At 41.7% G+C, this 25993-nt stretch overlaps 1 protein-coding gene across 2 annotated transcripts in view; it reads left to right on the top strand.

The window, feature by feature from the left end:
• The window catches only part of LOC144507326 (ribosomal protein S6 kinase alpha-5), a 167604-nt gene that overhangs the window by 118553 nt on the left and 23058 nt on the right, over positions 1-25993 (top strand). For both annotated transcript variants that reach the window (XM_078234477.1, XM_078234479.1), the window contains exons 6-12: positions 5699-5782; positions 7857-7960; positions 8842-8992; positions 11021-11182; positions 18877-19002; positions 19236-19369; positions 23108-23201. In XM_078234477.1, the coding sequence (XP_078090603.1) occupies positions 5699-5782; positions 7857-7960; positions 8842-8992; positions 11021-11182; positions 18877-19002; positions 19236-19369; positions 23108-23201 (855 nt within the window). The remainder of the gene's footprint in view (positions 1-5698; positions 5783-7856; positions 7961-8841; positions 8993-11020; positions 11183-18876; positions 19003-19235; positions 19370-23107; positions 23202-25993) is intronic.

Genomic DNA, 25993 nt, shown 5'->3' with positions numbered 1-25993 from the left:
GCTCGGCCGAAGGGCCTGTTTCCTGTGCTGGCTCATGATTGTCCTGATGGCATAGGTTCGCCAGAGTAACCATCATTTGATCATTTCCGGTGGTCCGGTACATTGTATGGCCAGCTCTGGTTCAGTAACTGAAACAGTGGCAGTAAGTTAAAGTTAATTTATTAGTCACAACTAAGGCTTACATTAACATTGCAATGAAGTTACAGTGAAATTCTCCTAGTCGCCACACACTGGTGCCTGTTCGGGTCAATGCACCTGACCAGCACGTCTTTCAGAATGTGGGAGGAAACCCACGCAGATACGGGGAGAACGTGCACACTCCACACAGACAGTGACCCAAGCCGGGAATCGAACCTAGTTCCCTGGCGCTGTGAGGCAGCAGTGCTAACCATTGTGACACCGTGCCGCCCATTATTTTCACTATCTCTGCCAAACCCCAGTCTTCAGTTTTTTCTCTTCCCCGTCCCACACACACAATTCCCCAATCAACTGCCCGCTTTGACCACTTGCTGAAGCATTGGTTTCTCTTTTAGTCAGTGAATTCAGCCTCAAGACACCCTGCCTTTGAAAATTAATGCAAACAATAGCTCACACCCTATTTTGCCCTTTTTTTGAAAATAGCAGATTTCACGGTGACAGGCAGACATGACCTTAGTTAAAGTCTCATTTGAAGGTTTTCACATGACTGACATTGCAGCTCCAAGTCTAATCTAAAGAAAAGTAGGGTAACCTGAATTGAGAAAACTGCAGTGGTGCCAATTTAGGAACATGCTTAAAAAAGACTTTCATATAATCCAAGGAGTGACACAGATTGAAAACCTCCTTAAATATATGACATGTGTTTATTTTTAGGATTGACCTACATCAAAATAGGTTACGTTTTTAAACTAAACCTGCTCTAAAATCAGTTGTGACCTAAATTCCTCCTTTTATTTTAATTGTCTATTGCAGTCAGAGAAACTGAAAGATGGCAAAGCACAACATGGAGAATCTCACCCAGTGATTTCAGTTTGGTGAAGTGAATTTAGCTCGGAAAATCTATTTTGTTGTGAGCCCAGCCTTGAGTAATGTTGATTTATACCTGAAGCTGCAACAGTGGAGTTTATTTAAATAAATTTGACTGAACTAACAAAGAATGGAGTTTCAGAAAGAGAAGATTCCCAAGCCTCAGGCAAACCGATTCTGTAGTGCACAAGAAACCTTCAAAAGATTGTAACGTATTAGGACAGGTTTGTCTAACTGGTGGCGGCCGCAAGCCCCTCTATATGCCCCCCAGAGCCACTGATCAAAATGTCAATAAGACATTGAAATTGAACATTTCTGCAAGGGGCTACTTCTACTCCAGAGAGAAAAACAGACTTTAATTGGCAGCGAACACTGGCGGCTGCAAATTTGTGGGGAGAGAGAGATTTCAAGTACGTGTGGAGCCACTTTTCCACTCCACTTTCTCCCCACCCCTGCGACTTTCCTTCCAGCTCTTGCTTTATTCCTCTGGCTCTCACTGCTTTCCCCCGGCTCTCCCCACTTTCCTCCGGCTCTCCCCACTTTCCTCTAGTCTTACCCGAGTTTCCACCAGCTCCTGTCACACTCCCTCAGCTCTCCCCGCTTTCTGCTGGTTCTCACAACACAGCTGCATTCAGGCCTTGATCCAGATCTCTTCCCCACTCATCGTTCCCCACTCTCCTGAGGGTGGGTAGATAAGTGAAGGTGAGTGGGGGTGAGGGTGTCGGTGTGGGTGGTAGGGTGGGTGCTTTACACACAGACAGTGCCCTGAACAATGCAATAGGTGAATTTTTAACTAAGATTCTGTTACAGCACAATTCAAATTGTCTTCGCAAAACTGGAGTGTTGAACACAATATGGATTACGGACATCACTTTTACTATAAACATCCAATCCAGACACCCGACTGACCATTCTTATAATGCTAATTATAAACGCGTGTGAGAGGAGTGTATGTGTTTGCATGTGTGTGTTTGTGTGAGTGAGAGGGCTGAATGTGTGTGTATGTGCATGTGTAAGAGAGGGAGGGGTGAGTGTGAGGAGTGTGTGTGTGTGAGTGGTGAGTGAGAGAGGTGTGTGTATGTATGAGGGTGAGAGGGAAGGGTGTGTGTGTGAGTATGAGAGGTGAGTGGGAGGGGTTGTGTATGTGAGTATGAGGGGTGAGAGGGAAAGGTGAGTGTATGTCTGGCTCACTCCTAGTCTCAGGGTTCTCATTCATCCTCACACCATCACACAATCTCACCCACTCTCACAGTAGGCGAGGATGAGTGGGTGAGCGCCCAAGACTGGAACTGAGCTGGACACAACACACTCACACACACGCACACTCATCCTTCACTCATCCACCCACCCTCAGGAGAGTGGGGAACGATGAGTGGGGAAGAGATCTGGATCAAGGCCTGAATGCAGCTGTGCTGTGAGAGCCAGCAGAAAGCAGGGAGGGCTGGGGGCGTGTGACAGGAGCAGGGAATACAGCAAGAGCTGGAAGGCAAGTCACAAGAGTGGGAAGAAAGTGGAGCAGAAACATAGCCCCACACGTCCTGCAATCTCTCTCTCTCCTTAGGTATTGCTCATTGTATTTTAAATCATCAGTTTGTGGTTTTGGCTTCTTTTGCTCAGCAAGTTGTTTCTTTTCATACCTCAGCATTTTTCTAATTCATGTTTAATGGGCTAAACCTTATCTTCCGAACCTTACTCATCAGGCCCTTGAGTGAGAAAAAAATTGAAATGTGCTCCCCCCTCCCCCGCCCAACACAAAAAGGTTAAACAAGCCAGCATTAGGAGATAGGAGATCATTTATCTTTATTAAATATTTTTTCTGTACCCAGGGGTAGAGTCAAAACATTTAATACCTCACTAATCTTAAATCGTATTTCTTGTTTTAGTTTTAAATAGATAACTGCGCATAGCCTGAATACCAAAGCTACTTATTTCTCATTTTTTCATGTTTACTTTGTAATTATGATGTTTTGTCCATTGAAAAATGTTTTACTTAACTCAACAACACAATACATATTCTGTTAAATGACACTGGATTGACCTTGCCAGTGATGACATTAAAATGCTGTAACTTCTTTACTTTTTCCTACAATTGAACATTTTTATTTAAAGCAAAATAGAAAGCTTTAAATTAAACTGATTTATTTGAACTGAAGCAAAATAGCCAAAAGAAGCACTGGGAAGACCTGGTAATCCGCTTAATCATGTATTCACTCATGCATGGAGCTAGGAATTAAACTGAAGGACAAGAGAGGAAAAGTGACATTCGGTAGAGAGAGATGACCGCAATAAAATTAAGTTGTTGCCACAGTCTGTGATGATGGCAAAGAAGGTACCAAAACATCTTGTTTATCCAGGAAAAAGTTTTATGGTTGCAAAGCTTAATTTCCCAAAGTATAAATGTGTTGGTCTTTAGAAAAATAATCCACTTTACAAACCTGATTCAACAATCAAAATGTGAGGTAGATTATAGCCTATTTGCAAAACTACTTTAACCAAATCATGCCCATGCACATAAAACTGGATTCCATTTAACAGCTTTTTTTATTTTGATGTGTTTTCTTTCTTTCCCCTTTTCTTTGCTGTTGACTGGTGATAAGGTAGCTTCCTGTCCCTTCTAGATGGTAACTGTAGATAATGTGGCTTACATCTTTCTGAGGTTTAGTATTTCCTTAGAAAACAACACTTAGTTATAGTTCAAACACCCTTATAAACCACAGTTTATTAGCCACAGTTGTCTTTACAATATGTATCTATGAAATTATGAAACTTTTTAATGCAGTCGTGACCAAATAAACAAGTTAAGCAATACAAGAATATGTTTTTTTTGACAAAATATTCTTCTTCACTTGTGTATTCTCTGCAGCTGAAGAATTGCAAACCAGAGGCCAACTGAGGAAAATCACATGGTGAATTCCTTTGTAAGATAACTGGCCTTGCACCAACACATGCCTTTCTTGCTTTTTCTGTGTCCTGGAGTTACACCCTAGAGAGATCATCAGTTCTTAACCCCACAAGTAATGATCCCTATGTTTATATATGTCTGTAACGCCTTTACTCAAGTCAATGAAATGGTTTTGGAATGTGGCATTCTTCTGTTTTAATACATTTTGTACAGGCATGGCTTGGTGCTGTATAAAGTTTGTTAAGATTTCTCTTTTTATCTGGATGGATGAATAGCTAGAAAAGGAGGGACTTGCGGCACATCATCAAGAATGATGTGGAATGAACTTAGAGTTTTCATTTCGAGATTTCACTTGCAGTGAGCTTGCCTAAGTTCCAATGAGCTGGCCTTAATTTGTTGCCATTCTGTCACTGCCCAAAGACCATCAGTGATACTGCTTGGTCTTCAGACCAGGATTTGGTCCCTACCTCCAGTGACTAGAGACTGGAACTGAGTGGTGTGGGTTTCTGGAAAAATATGACACCAGTGGGTGTGTAATTTACTATGGTACAAGGGGTTATGAGGGGACAATTGGCAGCATTCCTGTTCCTCGCACTTATTATTTGACCTGAAAGTTCTGCAGTTCCCAGTACTCATTTCTGTATCATGGTGCTGCCATAACTGGAACTGTTGCCTTGAACTGATGAACGCAGGCGAGTCAAATTAGTTGCTAGTCTTGCAGTCAACATGGGTGGTGTTTTTCTTGGTGAACTTGAAGCTAATGTATCATAATTGTAGGGGTTTCTTCATAATTAGTGATCACTGAAGAATTGGAACATACAAACATTTGAGTTAGGAGCAGGAGTAGGTCACTCAGCCCCTTGAGCCTACTCTGCCATTCAATAAGATCATGACTGATGTGATTGTGACTTCATCCCAAATCCTGTCTACCCGCTAACCTTTCACCCTCTTGTTTCTCAAGAATCTATCTAGCTCTGCCCTAAAACTTCTTTGATTTGTGGAAGAGAGTTTCAGAGACTTACAACCCTCTGAGGGAAAAGGTTTCTTCTCCTCGCTCACTTAAAAGAGCAAACCTTTATTTTTAAACAGTGACTCCTTTTTCTGGATTCTCTGACACACCTTGATACAGGTGACTCCAGGGATTGGACCTTTCTCTGTATCAGTGCCAGCAGTTCTAAAACAATCAGAGAATTATTTGATCTGGAGTTCAAACTGGAGGTTTTGAAGGGTGTTACAGTGCAATGGGGGGAGGGAAAGAACTAATGTTTGCAGCGATGAAGGAAGGAAACTGAACAAATTAAATATGCCCCATTGAAATTGTGGATGCTAAACCCTGACACATACATGAAGTTAATGCTCAATGCTTTATGATATCCTCAACATACGGTCATTCTTTTGTGCTTCACAAATGGTGTAGATATGAGATTAAGTTTGTTGGTTTTATTAACATCCAGTCTGGAAAAACCACAGAATGTCTTGAACTTTATTTCATGAACCAAGAATGAAGCATGTATGGTTACAAATCCAGGAAAAGAATAGGAATCTATTTCTCCGCACCAGAGATCTTGTACCCCATAGCTGAGGTGCTTAAGATTTAAAGCATATTGTTCATCTCGCATTCGAGGAGGAAGAAGAATTTTACAGCCATGAGCTGTGGCTGAGATCCTCTAATTGCTTCTCCAGCATGTTCTGTTATGAAAAAATATTCTGATCATGTTTTAAAATGGTGTTTTGATTTTAAACAGGTGCTGTGGTTCTGATTTTAATTTTTTGCTTTTTTTTAAACTCCAGAATGAACGAGCGTATTCCTTTTGTGGAACCATAGAGTACATGGCCCCAGAAATTGTTCAAGGTGGAGATGCAGGACACGATAAGGTATTTGATCATTGCCAAAGTCTGCACTCTCTCACAAGTAATTTGTCTGGAATCCGTAGTGGGTGCAAATAGTCAGTATAGTTACACTGTAATGTCTGTGCTTCAGAACGGTTTTCACACTTCATATCCGTAGCATTGTAAACCTCGTGACCTCTACCACTTAGCAGGACAAGGGTAGCAGATGTATTGCAATGTCACTACCTGCAGTTTTCCCCCAAGTCATATACCATCTTGATTTGGAAAAATCTGTATATTACCATGCCTGCACTATCGCCAGATCAAAATCTTGGAACTCCCTTCCTACAATGGACATACAGACATTGAACTGCAGAGGTTCAGGAAGGTGGCTCACCACCAACATTTCAAAGACAATTCGGGCTGGGCAATAAATGCTGGCCTTGAGGTTTACATCGCATGAAGTTTACATCCTGTGAATCAATAAAAAAGGCTTAGAAGTTAATTCTTTACACAGTCTCACAGTCTTTAATTAAGAAATGCATTAACTCCAAATTGGTTCAGAAGATTTTTTAATTTAATGTTTAACTTTTCAATTAATGAACAAGAAATCTATTCCATAAACAATCATTGTTGACAATCAGAAAGAGAAACAAAGGAACTGCAGCTGCTGCTAATCACGGGTCTGGCCTAAATGAGCACTTTATAATGGAAATGTTTATTAATATTGTCAATGAGACCTGTCTGAAGGGAATCTTTGAGAATGTACTCCCCTGTGGTTGTTTGAAAGCCTCTTGGTTGAAAGAAAACACTGAGAAACTCAGAAATCCTCACAAGGGAGGCAGACATCCCTTGGTGCCTGTTCAGGAATCTACTGATGCAAGCTGGCAAAACCTTCTCAAAGATCACTGAACAGTTTGACTAGTTCATTAAGAAACCATGACAAACAACTGTTTACATCGGAAGTTGCCGTTATAGACATTTACGTAGACTGTTCTAATGTTAATTGTTTAAAAACATGATTCAGATGTTGACTACAAGAGTTACAACTTGTGGACAAGGAATTCGTGAGTATACATGCAAGTCTGTAAACTGGATTGTTTCCAGGCTAATAGTGGTTACATGTTATTATTGAGAGTTCTATACACAACTCATTTTTCACTTAGTCACTTTAAGTTAGCTCAGCAGTGAACTTACATCTGTATTTACCAGTAGCCTGTTAGATATTGTGCATTATTTTAATTGCTGCAATTTTTATCTTCTTGCAGTTTTCCCCTTATGTGCTTTGTTCTTGTCTCCTCCACATCCACAGGAGTTTTCTCTTCCTCCATCAGCATTCCCATTGTGGGAGTAGATTAATCCACTTACTGATGTTTTGATGTTGTTCCTCCCTCAATGATTTAAGTTTGGGGAGACCACCTCCTTCTTCAAATTACCTTGTTAACATTAGAAAACTGGCCTCGTCTCTTCCCTTTCCCCACCCTGAGGGAGACAGTTTTAGTATGAATAACTTGACATAAATTTAATTCTCCAGAGTTGAGACTTTCCTCTTTATGTTTTTAACATTGGAGCTGTGCTGTAGTGTTTTGTACATTAGAGCCATACCTGTAACGCGAATATCATTGGGCGGCACAGTGGTTTGCACTGCTGCCTCACATCACCAGGGACCCGGGTTCGATTCCCGGCTTAGGTCACTGTCTGTGTGGAGTTTGCACATCCTTCCCGTGTCTGCGTGGGTTTCCTCTGGGTGCTCTGGTTTCCTCCCACAGCCTGAAAGACACGCTGGTTAGGGTGCATTGACCCGAACAGGCGCCGGAGCGTGGCGACTAGGGGAATTTCACAGTAACTTCATTGCACTGTTAATGTAAGCCTTACTTGTGACTAATAAATAAATAAACTTTGTTAAGCAAGGCAGCTTTTAGTTAACAACAAGTTGTAAATGCTGCACAGTATTTTTATTGTTCAACAAAGAATCAAATTAAAGGCTACAGCCAAGAATTTCCTCTATCTGTATAATTTCGTTTTTTTTTCTTAACAACATACAAGTGAATGCAGTAGCAGATCCGACTGTACGATGTAGTCTTTTTGTAACTTAACACTAGCCCTCTTCTTTGTTCAGGCTGTAGATTGGTGGAGCCTTGGAGTCCTGATGTATGAACTGAAAACTGGAGCATCACCATTTACTGTTGATGGAGAGAGGAATTCACAAACTGAAATTTCAAAGTAAGGGGTGCGATTACTGTTGCTAGATGAATTATCACCAGATAATTACAGGCTAAAAAGGCCATTTGGTCCACCCTAGTTCCTCCATTCAAAAAGACAGGGTTAGATGAAATAGGGTACGAGCAGGCTTGTATGGACCATGATCAATGTCATAGAACAGTTGCACCAAATGGCCTGTGCCAGTGCCTGTGCTGTTAAGATGAATGTAATCCTAGAGTTATCCTATTGAAGCATCCAATAATTCCCTATATGATTCCATGATTTTCATCTCTACTATTCCTATCTGGAAATCCTGTGTTGGTCAGTCTTTGTATGAAGAGGAATTTCCTGATATCAGTCATCGAATTACCATTGACCAGTTTTAATTTTGTGCCTCCTTTACTACTCCAGGATTTCATTCAAAGTATGATCATGTTTACTTTTTCCTCAAGTGTCAAAAAATTTCATATACCATTCAGATCACAAGTCAGAAACCTCTTTTTTAGGTTGCAAAGCTCCAGTTTCTGAAGAGCTCCAATTTTTTTCAACTTTATCTTTAGTTATTTAAACTCAGTTTTTGGTGTATATGTCATCTATGTCTCCTTCCTAGGTGTGTCTGTCTTAAACTTCATCTTCCATTCATTGCTCTGTACGCATACCAGTTTTTCCAGCTCATTTTGTAATTTCTGGGATGCCTCTCCCATTTCCCCAATCTGATTGGTATTCTTTGTAAATTTCATCACTTTGTATTGAGTATTTGAATCCATGTTATTTATATAAATAAATGGCACTGAGGTGGCTACCCCACTAGGTACATTTTACTCAATCCAACATGAAGCTTACTGAGTGAAATAGACCCATGTCAAAGTTTAACAATTGAACAACCTTTCTTCCCCCTTCAGGAGAATTCTGAAAAGTGATCCTCCATATCCTCCAGAAATTGGTCCTTTGGCCAAAGATGTGATGAAGCAGCTCCTGGTTAAAGATCCTAAGAAAAGATTGGGTTCTGGTCCAGGAGGTGCTGATGAAATTAAGTCTCACCCCTTCTTCCAGGTGAGGAAAGTAGAATGTTATTAATACTGAATTGTGGTCTTTTCGATAGCTGTCAGTGAAAGCATGTTTATATGTAATAGGTTAGGCCAGATAAAAACTAGGGCCAAAATTTGGCAGACCATTCAAAGGTCCGTTGAGCTCGGGCAGGAATATCTGGTCTTGTGGTGCGTGCGGCCAGAGAATCCTGCCCCAGGTTTAGTTATTCCATTTCAGGACATACATCTGACCCACATATCTTCTTCAGAGTGCCACTTGCGTGAAGAGGTCCTAAATGAAGTGGCATTGTTATCTAAGACTAAGATTTTGCCATTGGCGCAACATGAATTGGGAGGGTGACTTTCCCTCAATCATTGGGCCAATATGGCTTTGGAGGATTTCCTCCATTCTGCTCCCAGGAACCTCAGTCCCCTATCTTCAAGCAATAGGTTCAGACTGCATGGGTCCCAGCGAAGGCAGCTCCCTGCCAAGTTGGCCAGTTATTACATTTGAGTCTCCCCAGTTCACTAGAGCAAGCACTGCTACCTTTTCAAGTTAAATTTAAAGGTGTTGATTAGGAACTCAGCACTCTACATTTAGACATTGCTTCCTAAACCAGGAAGTTACTGCATTTGAAAGATAACAGAGTCTCAACAGCTATTGGCAACTAAATCTGACTTACACTGCTTTATTTTATCAAATTGATGATTTATTTGTTGATCGTTGATATTTTTAACTTAAATACATTTAATACTTCCTGAATCCATGAATTAGAACTGGTGTTTACCTACTCATAATTTCTGGACTGATTTTACGACTGCATAGCAGAATTTGGATGTTCTGTGGGGTTGCAACAGTTATTAGTCTGCAAAGATAAAATAAAAACTTGCCTTTATTTAGTGTCTTTGACATCCTCAGGATGTCTGAATGTGCTTCACAGCCAATGAGTTAGTTTTTGAAATATAGTTACCATTGGTTTGTTGGCAAATGTGGCAACCATTATGTACACAGCAAGGTCCCTCAAACAGCAATGAGGTAATTGATAATTATTTTTGTGTTGATTTGGGGACTAAATGTTGACTTGAATATTGGGAGAACACCACCCACTCTCCTTAGACTGGTGTTCTCTTTTTCATCCACTTGAGGATGAATGATATGAGGTGCCATTGTGCCCACCCACCCCCCACCTGGCTACAAGGTCAGGGGAGCAATGGCTGCCCCACAGCCATTTAAAGGCTGTCGGCGGGATTTTGAGATTAGTCCCATCTCAGAGAGCTGCCAATCAAAAGCATTCGGGACTTGAGGAGAGGTTCGGTGATGGATCAGAACTTCGTATGTATTTGGGAGTCAGGAGTGGGGTGGGGTCTGGATTTGAAGTGGCCCTGGGATAAGGTGAACCCGAGGGGGTTCTCCAGTGGATCCAGGGAGCCAGTTAAGGAGGAATTTAGGGCAGCACGATGGCACAGTGGTTAGCACTGCTGCCTCACGGCGCCAGGGACCCGGGTTCAATTCCGGCCTTGGATCACTGTCTGTGTGGAGTTTGCACGCTCTCCTTGTGTCTGCGTGGGTTTCCTCCGGGTGCTCTGGTTTCCTTCCACAGTGTGGGTTAGGTGGATTGGCCATGCTAAATTGTCCATTCGTGTCAGGGGGATTAGCAGGGTAAATATGTGGGGTTGCGGGGATAGGCCTTGATGGGATTGTTGTCGGTGCAAGCTCGATGGGCCAAATGGTCTCCTCCTGCACTATAGGAATTCTATTCTATGAATTGCTCCATCCTGCCTAGCACCAGCCTGCACAGGGTAACCTTCCAGGCTGGCCACTGGACAGGAGTCTTTCCTGCTTTCAGTTTAATCCGAGTTGCAGCAGGATGAGGGATCTTTCAGTCCCGCTGCTGCCAATAGGGCTTCCTGTTGTTCGTAGCCTCTACCACCAGTGAGACTGGAAGATCCTGCTGGTGAGAACGGCCGGAAAATCCCATCCTGTGTTAAAACAGCTATATAAATGCAAGTTGTTTGTTAGTAACCTATTCCAATATGTTTTTGATGTTGGCAGAAAATAAACTGGGATGAGTTATCTGCCAAAAACATCGAAGCTCCATTTAAACCAGTTATCAGGGATGAGTTGGATGTTAGCAACTTTGCTGAAGAATTCACGGAAATGGATCCTACATACTCACCTGCAGCGCTGCCTCAGAACTCTGATCGAATCTTTCAGGTTAGCACCATTGAAACAGTGTCAAAGCTTTTAAATCAGATTCTTCGCAGAATATTTGTTACATCTCCTTCGAAACCATTTTTCAAGGAGTTAAAAATATTGAACATTGTTTTCAAACCATTCTTTTGTTCACCTTCATTGACGAAATAATCCACAAAGGCTTGCTAAATGGACAATCAGTCTTTCAGGTGCTACAGATGGAATGAACATCTTTAATAGCCAAATGATCAGCTGTAGTCTTGAATTAATGAGGAAAAATCCAGATGAATGTGAGCTATACATAACAGAATGCAAATTGCTTATTATAAACTAGCTTGGTAATGGCCATTATAAATTGAGATAATTCTCTTCTCGCATCCATTCAATCCAGGTCATGCCCATGTTGATAAACATCTGTGCTCTTCATTCCCTTCTCTTCCATTCCCTTCATAGCTTTCCTTTTCCCTTCCCCTTTTCTTACTTTCTTTCCTTTCTCTCTCTTCTGTATTTCCTTTCTTCCCTACCCTTCGCTCGCTCTTCCCTGAGTCACCCTCTCCCATACTTCTTCCCTCCTTGCCCCTCTCGCCCCTACCCCTCTCCTCTTTACTCTTCTCTCCACTCCTACTTTCCCCTCCTCTGACTTCCCTCCCCTCCACACCTCTTCTCCCACTTTCTTCACTCTTCCACTATCCTTTCTCTCCCTCTTTTTCCTCTCCCTGCTTCCTTTCCCCCTCGCTCCTCTCCCCATTTTTCCTCTTTCCCCCGCACCCCACACTTTCTCTCCTGCAATTTCCTCTCTCAAACATTTCCTTCTCTCTCCCGCACTTTCTTCATCTCCCACACTTTCCTTTTTATCCTGCACTTTTCTCTCTATCCTGCACTTTCCTCTCTCCCACACTTACCTCTATCTCCCGCACTCCGCACTTTCTGTCCCACACTTTCCTCTCTCTTCCACACTTTCTTTTCTCTCCCGCACGTTCTTCTCTTTCCTGCACTTTCTTCTCTCTCCTGCAATTTCCTCTCTAGTCTGCACTTGCCTCCCAACTCCAGTACTTGCCTCTCCTTCCCCTCGCTTCTTTTTCCCCTTTCTTCTTTCTACCCCTTTTCGCCCTTTTCCATAATCTCTCCCCTTCCCTCCTTTCCTTACTTTCCTGCTGCTTTTTTTCCTCTCCAGCCTCCTCTCTCTCTCTCTCCCTCCCTCTCTCTCCCTTTCTCTTTCTCTCCTCCTTCTTTCTTCACCTTATCTTCCTCACCTCCACTCTCTCCTCTTCCCCTCTCTCCCCACACCCTCCAATGTTCTATGGTTTGTTTTTCATGTGAAATCCCAATTCAACCTCCCATCACGACTATAATTCTAGGCCTGAATTCTCCGGTCTCGCATGCTTGCCACTGCTGCCAGTGAGAATGGAGAATTTGGTGCTCAGCCAAATCTCTGTTCACAGCAGCGGGACTGGATAATCCTAGCCGCGGGCAAGGATCCCCTTGTCTCAAAATGCCCTCTCCAAGCCTAGCTTGAACAAAATCTATAATTGTGCTGCTGCCTGAGTTACCACAACTAATAGAAAGATGCCATGAAATTATCATGAGCTCTGCCTTGTGGTTTCATAAATTCCTAGTAACAATAATTATTGTTAGCAAATGATAAACCTCAAGAGATTATAAAAACATCTAATACAATTATTTAAATGTAAAGACAGAGGTTTAAGCAAAATAAGAATGATACCTAGATAAAAGTTACTATTTTACTGCTTTTCCAAGTGACATCTTGAAAGTGATAAAAGCTATAAGGAGTAAAATGATAATATTTAACACTGTTGACAATATAGTTTATCTGAACAGCCGCAGTAAATTCTAGTCTGACATGTTTACACCCAGAAAATAGGTTTAAACGAAAAACACCTTTGGGGTCTTGACCTTGTTAGTGGGTGTACGACTGCCAGTGTGATAATTACATAGCAAGTTTATGCCAATTCACTCAAATGTGGGGGAGCTTCAGCTGGTGATGCACGAATGCTGGAAACACAGAGTTTTTGGAGTGGATGAGCAAAAATGCTTGACTTTTTCTAGAACAAGATTATGCGGACTATCATTTGGAAAGTCATGAATCATGCAGTACAGCCTACTTCTATCACGTTGTCTCACCAAAATGAGAGATGGTTTCGTTTGTATTTAGTCAACAATTGATAGTCTGCTGCCGTCTCTTTTGTGGACAGTTTTTGATTAATGGACACTTTATGTTTAGGGTGTTGGTTATAGCTCTGTAGCTCTGAAAAAGTCTTTGTAGCTGTCCATAGGTTAACCATAAGTCTTTATTAACTCTTAGAACTATTTCCAAATGTAGAGTGAAGGGTACAAGCTAGGAGCTGTGTCCATGCTTGCTGGTATACACGGCTCTGTCCATGACCCTGGATGCACGTCATGTGCTCTCTTACATCATTGTGTGGGCGGAACTGGACTCAGTCCCACATTAACCCTTTATGTGCTAGACCCTTATACTACACTTTATTGGTACAAATGTTTTTAGTTGTCAAATTGATGCTTCAGCTGCTTTCAGTACCTTCCTGTGTTTTAGTAACACAGAAGGATAAAGTTCACCATGACCCACATCTTTATAAATAATAATAGACATATATAATATGTACAGGCAAAACAATATTGAAACTTGCTAATGACACAAAAGTCAGAAGTTTGTAAAACAGTGAGAAGGGACTGTGAAAGACTTCAGCAGAAATTGACTAATAGAATGAGCTGCACTAGTGTGAGGTGATGTATTTTAGGAAGAGAAACAATGAAGAGGAAGGTAAACTCAAAGGAAACCTGCTGATGAATGTAGAGGGTGAGAGAAATGCGGAGCTTTAATTACATTATTTTGCACATAGTGCCAGCAGATAAAACCACTGAATAAGAACTAGTTCTGTAAATCTGGCCACAAAGTATAAGAGCAAAAAGATAATGGCCCAGATCTTCCAGACAGTGGCTGAAAATTAAACTGCCCACTTTCAATTCTACACTGGAATGATAGGACCTTCCAGCCTCAGCTCCAGTTGAATCTAGCAATGAGCAGAGTTAGGAGGTCTAGAGACAAAGCCTAACTACAGTGGAGCCATGCCCTCTTTTTCATCATGAACTGAAGACGTGTTGGGGGTCGCTGAGCTGTGGACGGGGGAAACGGATTGCTGAGCTGTTTAGTGGGGATGAGTTGCTGAGCTGTGTCATGCGGATGGGTTGAGTTGCTGAGCTGTGTTGTGGGGGTGGGTTGCTAAGATCTGTTGGAAGCGCGGATGCTGATCTGTATGGGGGTGGGGGGGGGGGTGGGTTGCAGAACTCTGTTGCATGGGAGGTTGCTGAGTTGTGTCCAATGGGGGGGGCGGTGGGGGGGGTGCTGAGCTGTGTCATGAAGGTTGGTTGCTAAGATCTGTTGGGAGTGTGGATGCTGATGTATGTGGTGGGGGTGGGTTGCAGAGCTGTGTTGCATGGGAGGTTGCTGAGCTGTGTCAGGGATGTTGTTGATATGTGTCGGTGGGGGTTGGTTCATGTATAAGGACAGCAGTCTTCATCAGTGTTTGACTTTGTGAGAGTTGGGTGCTTTTTAAATTTGGTATCCGGATATGATGGCGGGCGCATGTATTCAAGTCTGCGTCGTTACGGAAAGTGGCGCAAAACCCCCAGATGAATAATTAATTCAGGGCTTTGACAAAGGATCACCTGGACTCAAAACATCAGCTCTTTTCTCTCATTACAGATGCTGCCAGACCTGTTGAGATTTTCCAGCATTTTCTCTTTTGGTTTCAGATTCTAGCATCCGCAGTAATTTGCTTTTTTCCCATGGCTTCAGTTTATCATGTGTTTGCACAGGTCTAAACTCAGCTTGAATCTTTCACTTCAAATCTTCCAGTTCAGCTCTGTTGTGTGACACACCTATGTCCAACTGAACCTTTTTGTTCACTTTATGCTTTCACTCTGTGGTCATCATTGTAACAGTTACAAACATTTTGCCTCTGTAGATGTGAATGAACCAACCCATTGTATCGTGTATCATTCTTCATTAGAGTAGTCTGCTGATATCTCTCCTGTGGCCATCTGCATAGGCTTGTTTTGCTTCTTTCCAGCCAAACACTTGTGTGCAAAATGATTCTGCTTCTTGCAGTTAAAATGCCACTTTCCCCATGCTGGACAATCCTTCTTTTCCTTTGTATGCTGCCCTCTGCAGTATTTGTATCCTGCCCTTCATCTGCACTTGCTCTACACTTTTGGCCTGGAATGTCTCTCAGCATAATGTACCTCCTGGCCCACTCTACCATACATGTGCTCTAGCTGAAAATTCACAAGTTCTCATTTTGACATACAACTGTCACTTTCTTTAGTGTCAATATTTTATCTTTCAGGAGCCTCGCTTTCGCTGAGGGTCACTTATGCCTCAGATTAATCTATCTTTAAACAGATCATGTTTTAGCTGTCTGAATTCACATGATTCTGCGAGCTGTGTTACTATTGACACACATTGTTCAATGGTCTCGTTTTCACCCTGAACTCTAATGTTGAATACATATTGTTCATATGTAACATTCACTTGGGATTTAAAATATGTGTTTAATGCTTTCAAAATCTGTTGGGTTTTTTTCTCCTTTGCTGATCTATTAGATTTAGAGTGGTATTCACTTCTTAGCAGTCCATCCCTGCTGTGTTAAAAATATGGCTATCTTTATTGGTTCAGGCTTGTTAATTAAATCTGTTGCAGTCTCATAGTTCTGCGATTGTACGTCGAAAAAAATGCCAGTTGTACCACACATCACATTTCAATTTGGCTGGAGATGGGAGTGGAGAGTTTACTGTTGCCATTTTATTCAAGCAGTGATTTTGCTTGCAGTCTTTGTGATAGGTTTGCTGAACTGTGCTGTGTGTGTGTGAGTATGTGTGTGTGTGGGGGGAAGGGGGGTGGACGTTGCTGAGCAGTGTCGTTGGGAGGGTTGCTGAACTGTGTCCTGGTTGCCATTGCGCTGGAGTGCTTTGACATTCTACTCATTTACTCAGCAGTGCTGCTGAGCAGGCGTTTGGATCACTATAGGTAAACCACCCCAGTCTCTGTGAATATGGCCATCCCACCTCATCACTCCAGGCAAGGTAAAACCGGCAGTCAGAAGTTTAAACTTCACACATAAGTACCACACGTGTGCACATCAGGAATTCATCAGGGTCCTGAGGCACATCAGTGACTTAAGTAATTTGCTGCTCCCGATGTTGGAAGTTTCAGGCCAGTAAATTCATACAGGTTTCTATTAAGGCAAAAGTTGGAACATAGTCAGTAGTTTTGGCCATCCCTTTAGATTTCCCAAGATTATGCCATAAATGAGAAACTGTAGTTATGAGGAAAGACTGGGACTGTTTCCATTGAAGCAGAAAAGGTGAAAAAAAGACTTAATAACTCACTAACCTGGTGGAGTTTTTTGAAGAAGTGACTAGAATGGTTGACGAGGGAAGGGCCGTGGATGTCGTCTATATGGACTTTAGTAAAGCGTTTGACAAAGTCCCTCATGGTAGGTTGGTGCAAAAGGTTGGATCTCATGGGACAAAGGGGGAGGTGGCTAGATGGGTGGAGAACTGGCTTGGTCACAGAAGACAGAGGGTGGTAGTGGAAGGGTCTTTTTCCGGCTGGAGGCCTGTGACCAGTGGTGTTCCGCAGGGCTCTGTATTGGGACCTCTGCTGTTCGTGATTTATATAAACGATCTGGAAGAAGGTGTAACTGGGGTGATCAGTAAGTTTGCGGACGACACGAAAATGGCTGGACTTGCAGATAGTGAGGAACATTGTCAGAGGCTACAGACGGATATAGATAAGCTGAAAATTTGGGCAAAGAAATGGCAGATGGAGTTCAATCCAGATAAATGCGAAGTGATGCATTTTGGTAGAACTAACGTCGGGGGGAGCTATACGATAAATGGCAGAACCATAAAGGGTGTAGATACGCAGAGGGACCTGGGTGTGCAAGTCCACAGATCCTTGAAGGTGACATCACAGGTGGAGAAGGTAGTGAATAAGGCATATGGCATACTTGCCTTTATAGGACGGGGCATAGAGTATAAAAGTTGGGGTCTGATGTTGCAGTTGTATAGAACGTTGGTTCGGCCGCATTTGGAATACTGCACCCAGTTCTGGTCGCCACACTACCGGAAGGACGTGGAGGCTTTAGAGAGAGTGCAGAGGAGGTTTACCAGGATGTTGCCTGGTATGGAAGGTCTTAGTTATGAGGAGAGATTGGGTAAACTGGGGTTGTTCTCACTGGAAAGACGGAGGATGAGGGGTGACCTAATAGAGGTGTATAAAATTATGAAAGGCATAGATAGGGTGAACGATGGGAAGCTTTTTCCCAGGTCGGTGATGACGTTCACGAGGGATCATAGGTTCAAGGTGAGGGGGGGCGGGGTGGGAGGTTTAACACGGATATCAGAAGGACGTAGATTACACAGAGGGTGGTGGGGGCTGGAATGCGCTGCCGGGCAAGGTGGTGGGGGCGGACACACTGGGAACGTTTAAGACTTATCTAGATAGCCACATGAAGGGAGTGGGAATGGAGGGATACAAAAGAATGGTCTAGTTTGGACCAGGGAGCGGCGCAGGCTTGGAGGGCCGAAGGGCCTGTTCCTGTGCTGTATTGTTCTTTGTTCTTTGTAATAAGGCCTTTCAACTTTATTCTTGGGGTGCTGCTGATAGTTACAAGAACACATTTGTTGCCCATACTGTCAGGTGCTTGAAAGATATTCGGATACAGCGTTCTCGAGTGATTGATCCTTTATTGCCTTCTTATCAATAAGAAGAGACCTGGAGAATTCCTAAAGCTTCTTCAGTCTGCTCTGCTCACTTGTGTACAGTTAACCTTTTTTATAGGGCATTTCTTATAACTTCTAGTAAATTAATTGTTTCTAGTCACACACATCGGTAAATTATTTACATATGATGCAAAGAGGTAGGCCCAAAACAATAGCTGTTTAATTGCATCCCATCAGTAATGTCATCATCTTTAGTGGTAGATGAATGGAATGTCTGTTCAGACAATGGTCGCTTAATCATGTGTTTATTACAGCTTCAGTGCTGTTAGCAAGGACGTTCAGCTGTGTCCTGTTGATAGAGTGAAACATCCACCTTTGTCTGCGCAGCTGTCTATTTCATGTATATTCAGAGTCAGCCAGTCTACAGTGAGGGTGCTGGTGCTGATATGTTCATTCTTCTGGTCCCCTGGCCAACTCCCTGCTGAGCTCAGTCTCCTCTCCCATAATATCTAGTTGACCTTCTTGCACCACTTCTGTCCTTGTGCTGCTGGTGTTAGATTTTCAAAATGATGAAATCTTTTGAGGGGCTGAATTCAGAGCACTATTATCTCTGGTTAGAGGAGTTACTGATGAAGTGCCATCAATTTAAAATAGTCACTATGAGAGTGAGAAGAGACATGAGGATGATGTTTTTGTTCTGAGGCTTGTTAGAGCATGGAATGCTTTGCTAGAGGGAATAGTTGAGCAGAGATCATTGCATCTTATGAGAAAAGTGGATAACACTTGATGCCAGTGAGTTACAAGGCCATAGAAAAAGAGCAGGGAGTGGGCTAAGTTTTTTATTACTCTATTAAAGTGCTGGCACAAATATGATGGCCCAAATGGCCTCCTTCTGTGCTATATACTTTTATACGTTAATATGGTTAACATTCAGATCATTTTCTTGTTAGGGCTACTCTTTCATTGCTCCCTCCATTCTCTTCAAACGTAACGCTGTGATGACTGATCCCATTCAGCTTCATATGGGAGTGGATCGTCCGGGCAGTACTGCCATTGCACGCAGTGCTATGATGAAGGTATTTATCATGTCAAGTATTTGTCGTGAATCTATTTATTATGTGGCCATTTTAAATGAACTGCACTTAGGTATCACAATTGTCAGTTTATTTTTAAAAACTTTTAGTTATACAAATAAGGTGGTAACACTGCATACCTCCAATTTATCATCTATTTATTAAAAAGGTGTCTGTATTTAGATATTTAAGTTAACACAATGTTTGAGTTCCATCTCCCCTCCTCCCCCAAATAGGATTCCCCATTTTATCAACACTATGATCTGGATCTAAAAGACAGTCCACTTGGAGAAGGAAGTTTCTCTATCTGTAGGAGATGTCGAAATAAGAAAACTGGGCAGGAGTTTGCCGTGAAAATTGTCAGCAAAAGGTAATGCCAAACCATGATGCTTAATTTTTTAAAACAATGTAAGATTTCCACTAATCCTTAGTTGCACCCTGTACGAGAAAGGTCTGTTGATGACTGAATATCCATTGCTGCCTAAGAGGGACTAATCTTTTACTAGGAACTGGACCTTTTAAAAGAGTTTCATATCCAGTTATTATCTATTACAAAGTTAACATATAATTGTTCATTGTACAAAATACTTTAATATCCTCCACCTCAGTGGAAATGATTTTATATTCCTTTTATCTGGATAATTTTATTTGACTGATTTAGAAGAACAAATTTCAGAAAATGTCAATATGTAGCCAAATATTAGACAAAAGTATTCTATTCAAAGTGTTATGGGTAGGATAATTGTTTGTGTAATTATATACACTTAGGGCATTGAATTGACTTTATTTGTCCCTTATTCTCAACATACCATCTGAGAAAATGAGAGCAATCATATCAGAGGCAGTTGCAGTATAAATTTCCATTTGGAGATTTGCATCATGTTTTAGACATTTTTTTGAAATCTAAAATAGATATTTTCTATTAAAGCGAAGCCAAGTCTCTGTGTATTCATTCCCATTATTGCACGATACTCTTGTGAAGGCTCTTTACTCAGTTTCTTTAAAAATTCTGTCAGAAGAAGTGGGAATGTTTCACATACGAGCTGTTTTCTAGCACGGTTGTAAATAGTGACGTTAAACATTTGCCAATACACTTGCTAATGTCTAAAATACTTTACAATAATTCCTAAATTTGAGATTTTATATATTTGACAAGTGTTAAGACCCAGGCCAGAAACTCCAAACTTCATGTTTTATGAAGTTAGCTTTGTCCCTAACTTTTACATTTGATTTTAGCATTGGTGAGCATAAGTTGTTTCATTCCAGGTATGATTCAAGTAATCCACTAGGAAACTTTTATCAGAGAAAGTTTATTTAAGGACACAGTTAAAATATAATTAAAAATCAATTAGCGTAACTTTTACCAATTACAAGATTTAAACATAACACAGTATACTTCTAACAGCTAGCTATCTCTGTTGTTCCAAGTTAAACATCATCCCACATATATACACCCTTCTTCAGACTTGGCATAGAAACAAGTGTGTTCACGTGATGGTGGATTTTCAGCTTTTCAACACCTGCTGTGAATTGGTCCTTTGAATGTTGGATTAAAACTCTCAGGCTTCCCAGTCCTGGAACTTTCAGCAAGCCTCTGGAGAGGGAGAGAGACAGAGATACTTCCACCAGCTTCTAGCAGCAATTGAGAAATGAAACTAAAACCTGGACTTTTCTGTTGAAAAAACTGTTCTCCGGCAAATCACCTGACCTGTCATCATCCCCAAATCAAGCTCCACTCAGCGATCCCCAAAGGACCATTAAACCACAGAACACTGCATTAGTTCAGATTAAAATCAACATGATATCAATTATACTGCCTCAGCAGCAATAAAGGACACTGGTCCCAGACAACGTGGTGCCAACAAAATCCTGGAAAGGAACATGATTAAAATACATTTCTTTGATTTGATTTATTATTGTCACATATATTAGTATACAGTGAAAAGTATGGTTTCTTGTGCGCTATACAGACAAAGCATACCGTTCATAGAGAAGGAAAGCAGGGAGTGCAGAATGTAAAATTACAGTCATAGCTAGGGTGCAGAGAAAGATCAACTTAATGTGAAGTAGGTCCATTCAAAAGTCTGATGGCAGCAGGGAAGAAGCCCTTAAAGGCACAGTATTATCACACAAGTTATTTGTACTTCACATTTTGGAGAAGTTCACTTGGCTCTAAAGATCACAAAAGGGATGCCTATTCGACAATATATTAATCACTAAAATAAAAATATAGAATGCTGGAAATATTTAGCAAGTCTGGTGACAGCTGAGGAGAGAGAAACCATTAACGTTTCATGTTAACGATCTTTTGTCAGAACTGAAAAACGTTGAGGATGTAACAGATTTTTCATCAGGCAAGCTGACAGGAAAAATAGAACAGGGAGAAAAGGTATTTGATGGGATAGGAGACAGGAGAGAGATTGGACAAGGGGATGATGGTGCAAGACAGAATGAGATGGTAATGGAAAAGTAAACAAACACAAGTTGGTGTGATAGAGGTGTACATGGAAATAGTAGAATCATCACCTATAGCTACCATCAAAGTACAAACACAGGAAGAAAAAATAATGGGGCAGAGATTAATCTCGGAGTTAGTTTCACTCCTTGAAGATGCTGGAATGGTGTAAAATGCCTAATTGAAAGATGAGGTACTGTTCCTCATTAGGTTTATGTTAATTTTCACTGGAACAGTGCAAAAGGCTGAGGTCAGAGAGGTAAGACTGATTGTGGGTGGACAATGAAAGTGATAGGTGACCTGAAGCTTGGGATCCGCTTACAGGTTGAATGGAGGTTTTCTGCTAAAGGGTCACTTAATCTGAGTTTGGCCTTCCCACTGTAGAGGAGACCACACCATGAGCAGCAAATACAATATTTTAAATTGAAAGAGGTACAAATAAATTGTTATTTCACCTGAAACGAGTATTTGGGGCATTGAACATGAGAAGCAGGAGAGTTAAAAAGGCTAGTTTTGAATTGCCTGTGCTTGCATTGGAGAGTGCCATGGGAAGGGGAAATGATTTGATTTGATTTATTATTGTCACATGTATTAGCATAGAGTGAAAAGTATTGTTTCTTGCGCGCTATACAGACAAAGCATACCGTTCATATAGAAGGAAACGAGAGAGTACAGAATGTAGTGTTACAGTCATAGCTAGGGTGTAGAAAAAGATCAACTTAATGCGAGGTAGGTCCATTCAAAAGTCTGACAGCAGCAGGGAAGAAGCTGTTCTTGAGTCGGTTGGTACGTGACCTCCGGGTTTTGTATCTTTTTCCCGACGGAAGAAGGTGGAAGAGAGAATGGGGTGTGTGGGGTCCTTAATTATGCTGGCTGCTTTTGCGAGACAGCGGGAAGTGCAGACAGAGTCAATGGATGGGAGGCTGGTTTGGGGCTTCTGGGAAGGATTGAGGAGTGCATCGGGCTGTTGTAGTGAGGACGACCCTTTCCAAATGCTAAAATAGCCTATCTCCAGAAAAGTCTGAGACATCACTTTACCACTTAACTCATCATTTATAAGAATTACCAATAAAATCCACTAGATTTATTTCCTTCCTCTGTTACGTTATAACACCACTGCCATCAGCAAGCCTTAAAACCACTTCTCATCAAACCCCAGCCCCATGCACTCAGCACAGGTGCCAGAACAAGTTAATAAAACAGATGTTACAGCCGGCTGTGTACAGTTCAATTCATTAACAGTGATTACTTTCAGCACCACTAGTTGAATGTCGTGTCCACAGATCTGAAAATGAACCATAAATTGTAGGTGACATTGTAATCATGTATTCCTGTCAGTGCTTTTATTTCTCTTATCAGGGAACAATGGGCATGACAAAAAAGCATAATTATCAGTGGAACCACTGAAACTGAATAGGGCTGAGCAGAAGTGGAGAGGGGCTAGAAGAAGTGGCAGGGTCGAGATGTGGGCAGAAAGACAGGTTAGAACAGATCTTTACACTGTGGAATGTGCAGATTGATGGGAATTCCACCTTGGTTTCAATATTAAACAATTTTAAAATTATATTTCTAGCCCGGAGCTATGTGTCTCTGTTTGATCCCTCGTATTCCAGTTTGTTCTACAAATAATACTTTTTCATTACATTTTTACAGAATGGAAGCAAACACGCAAAGAGAAATTGCAGCTCTGAAGCTGTGTGAAGGACACCCCAACATTGTAAAGCTGTGTGATATTCATCATGACCAGGTATACTACAAAAATACTGTGTGGCTTGACAATCAGGCATTAAAAGATGGTTTCTTAAATGCACCTAGACCTTCTAGTAGCAACTGTAGTATATTCTTATCCTGCTAACTTGTTGGGTGTCACCTGGTGGTAAAAGGGTGAGAGAGGGTGACTGGCTCTACAACCACGAGTGCCAGCAATGCTACATTGAGGCAACAATATGGATTTCTCCAGACTTTTCAGAGGCTGTGGCACTATAAATGGAAGTCATTTCTAGCTTCTGAGAACATGTCGAATTTTCATGGTTTAATCCTATAGATGTGGCATTAAACCCATGTGCGGTCTGCTTCATTAGGTGGCTATAGAAGATTTTGAGGAACAGTTAATGTCTTCCAGTGTCATTTATTCCTCAACCAATACTAAGCAAAATTGACCATCAGACTATTTATGTCATCATCGTCTGTGGGACCTAATTCCTTTTAGCCATTTACATGATGTGGGCATCACTGGCTAGGCCAGCATTTATTGCCCATCCCTAGTTACCTTTCAGAAAGTGGTGGCGAGCTGCCTTCTTGAACTGCTGCAGTCCCTGAGGTGTAGGTACATTCACAGTACTATTAAAGAGGCAGTTCCATGATTTTGACCCAGTGACAGTAAAGGGACAGCAATATATTTCCAAGTCAGGGTGGTGAGTGACTTGGAGCGGGGCCTCCAGATGGTAGTGTTTCAAAGTATCTAATGCTCTTGATGGTAGTGGTCATGGGTTTGAAAGGTGCTGCTGAAGGAACCTTGGTGAGCTCCTGCAGTGAATTTTGCGGCTGCCACTGTTCATCAGTGGTGGAGGGATTGAATGTTTGTGGAAGGGGTAGCAATCAGGCAGGCTACTTTGTCCTGGATGGTGTCGAGCTTTGTGAGTGTTGTTGTAACTGCACTCATCCAGGCAAGTGGAGAGTATTTCATTTTACTCCTGACTTGTGCCTTGAAGATGGTGGACAGGCTTTGGGAAGTCAGAAGGTGAGTTACTTGCCACAGGATTCTGAGCCTTGGTAGCCACAGTATTTATACGGCTAGTCCAGTTCAGTTTCTGGTCAATGGTAACCCCCTAGGATGTTGATAGTGGGGGATTTGGCAATGGTAATTCCACTGAAATTCAAGAGACGATGAATAGATGGCTTGCATGTACCTACAAAGCAACAGAGTTCTTCAAAAGTAAACAATTGGCCTGAAATATCTTGGGACGCGATGTGCGTGGCCCGAGCTCAAAGGGCTTTTAAATGGTCTGCTGAATTTTCTGTCTCGCCCACTACGATTCCCACGAAGAGCAAGACAGGAGATTTTCGGCTAATATAAATGCTATTTTACAGGAGTGGAGATGCTGAAGATGATATTGCTGAATGGAGATTTATTCCCTACACTAAGTGATGAAAAACCATCCCCTGTCTCTCTCTCTCCCCTGCCAAAACAGAAATTAACCACTAGCACCTTCACTGTTACCATTGAGATTAAAAATGAAATGTAACTCTTTCGCAAAGATAAAATAAGTTATTCCCATTCCCAGCTGTGAAATTTCTGATTGCCCCTTTCACCGTCCCTCTCTATGCCTCTTTGTTCCCACATACTCTTCCCCCACTCTCAAACCCACCACTCCCTCTACCAACTCTTCACCACAGCTTCTTTCTTTATTTCTCCCGGTTTTATCCTTCTGCTTCGCACTTCCCATGACTCTATCTTTTAGCATCCACTCACCTTCCAGGCTTAAAGTCTCATTCAACCACCACTAGCTGCATCTTCCATTATGGCCTCTACTCCTCACTGCTGGGTGCCCTTTCTATTCCAATTCACTCACTGGCTGCTGATAACTTTTACCCAACAGTTCCCTTTAAAGATGACCCCTAACCAGCTTTGCATTTCTTTTTAATGGAAACCCCCTCCCCCAATTGTATTTCCTATTCACTGCACCATCCCCCAAACTGCATTTTCAATGGAAATCCCCATCCTTCACACTGAGGATTTCTGAAGCAGTGATAACTTTCCCTCCTCTTCCTCCCTTTCTTCTTTCTTCCTTATCCCTTGTACAGTCATCCTCCTGCCTTTTAGACTTGTGCATCTACCTTACCCCTTTAACAATGCTTACATAATTCTCTGTCTCCCGTATGTGCTTACCTAAAAAATCAAACTGACCTTAAATATTTGTGTACAGCACCTTGGAAAATCAATTAGTTTAAGAAAAGAATCTAATAAGAGAATTTGTTAATTTTACCCTTCTATTCTGTTTCATTTTGTGACAATATGATGCAGGAAATGGTTTAAGACTTCCATAAGGCTACCCTGAAATCAGTAAATATCAGTACTAGATGCATCACTCTCACATGACAAGATTCTGCAGCTATTGTAATGATGTGTCCTTGATATGTTCAGCCTGTGACTGGAAGCTGAAAATTTACAGGAATTCTAAAAGGGAACCACATTTTCAAGGGTTTTCTTCTTTGTTTCATTTCTATCTAGTCTACACCTTGTCACAAATAATCCTATTAATTTCCACTTTAGCATTACATCGGCCCTTGATTTATGCCTCATGCTGTTAAAAAATGCAGTTTTTCTTCATGCACAATCGTTTATAAGTTTTAAGTTTATTTATTATTGTCACAAGTAGGCTTACATTAACATTGCAGTAACGTTACTGTGAAAATCCCGTTTTCAATAAGCAAGAGTAATTTCCTGCAATTCACCCTGAGAACCATTTCTCTCCCCCCCCCCCCCCCCCCCCCCTGCCCCTCCTCCCAAGCCTCACATGATAGCTGTATTTTCAGTCT

This window comes from Mustelus asterias, chromosome 18 (genome assembly GCF_964213995.1).
Source record: "Mustelus asterias chromosome 18, sMusAst1.hap1.1, whole genome shotgun sequence".
Taxonomy (NCBI): Eukaryota; Metazoa; Chordata; class Chondrichthyes; order Carcharhiniformes; family Triakidae; genus Mustelus; species Mustelus asterias.
Note: the sequence above shows the minus strand (reverse complement) of the source record. Positions and strands in the feature narration are given on the sequence as shown.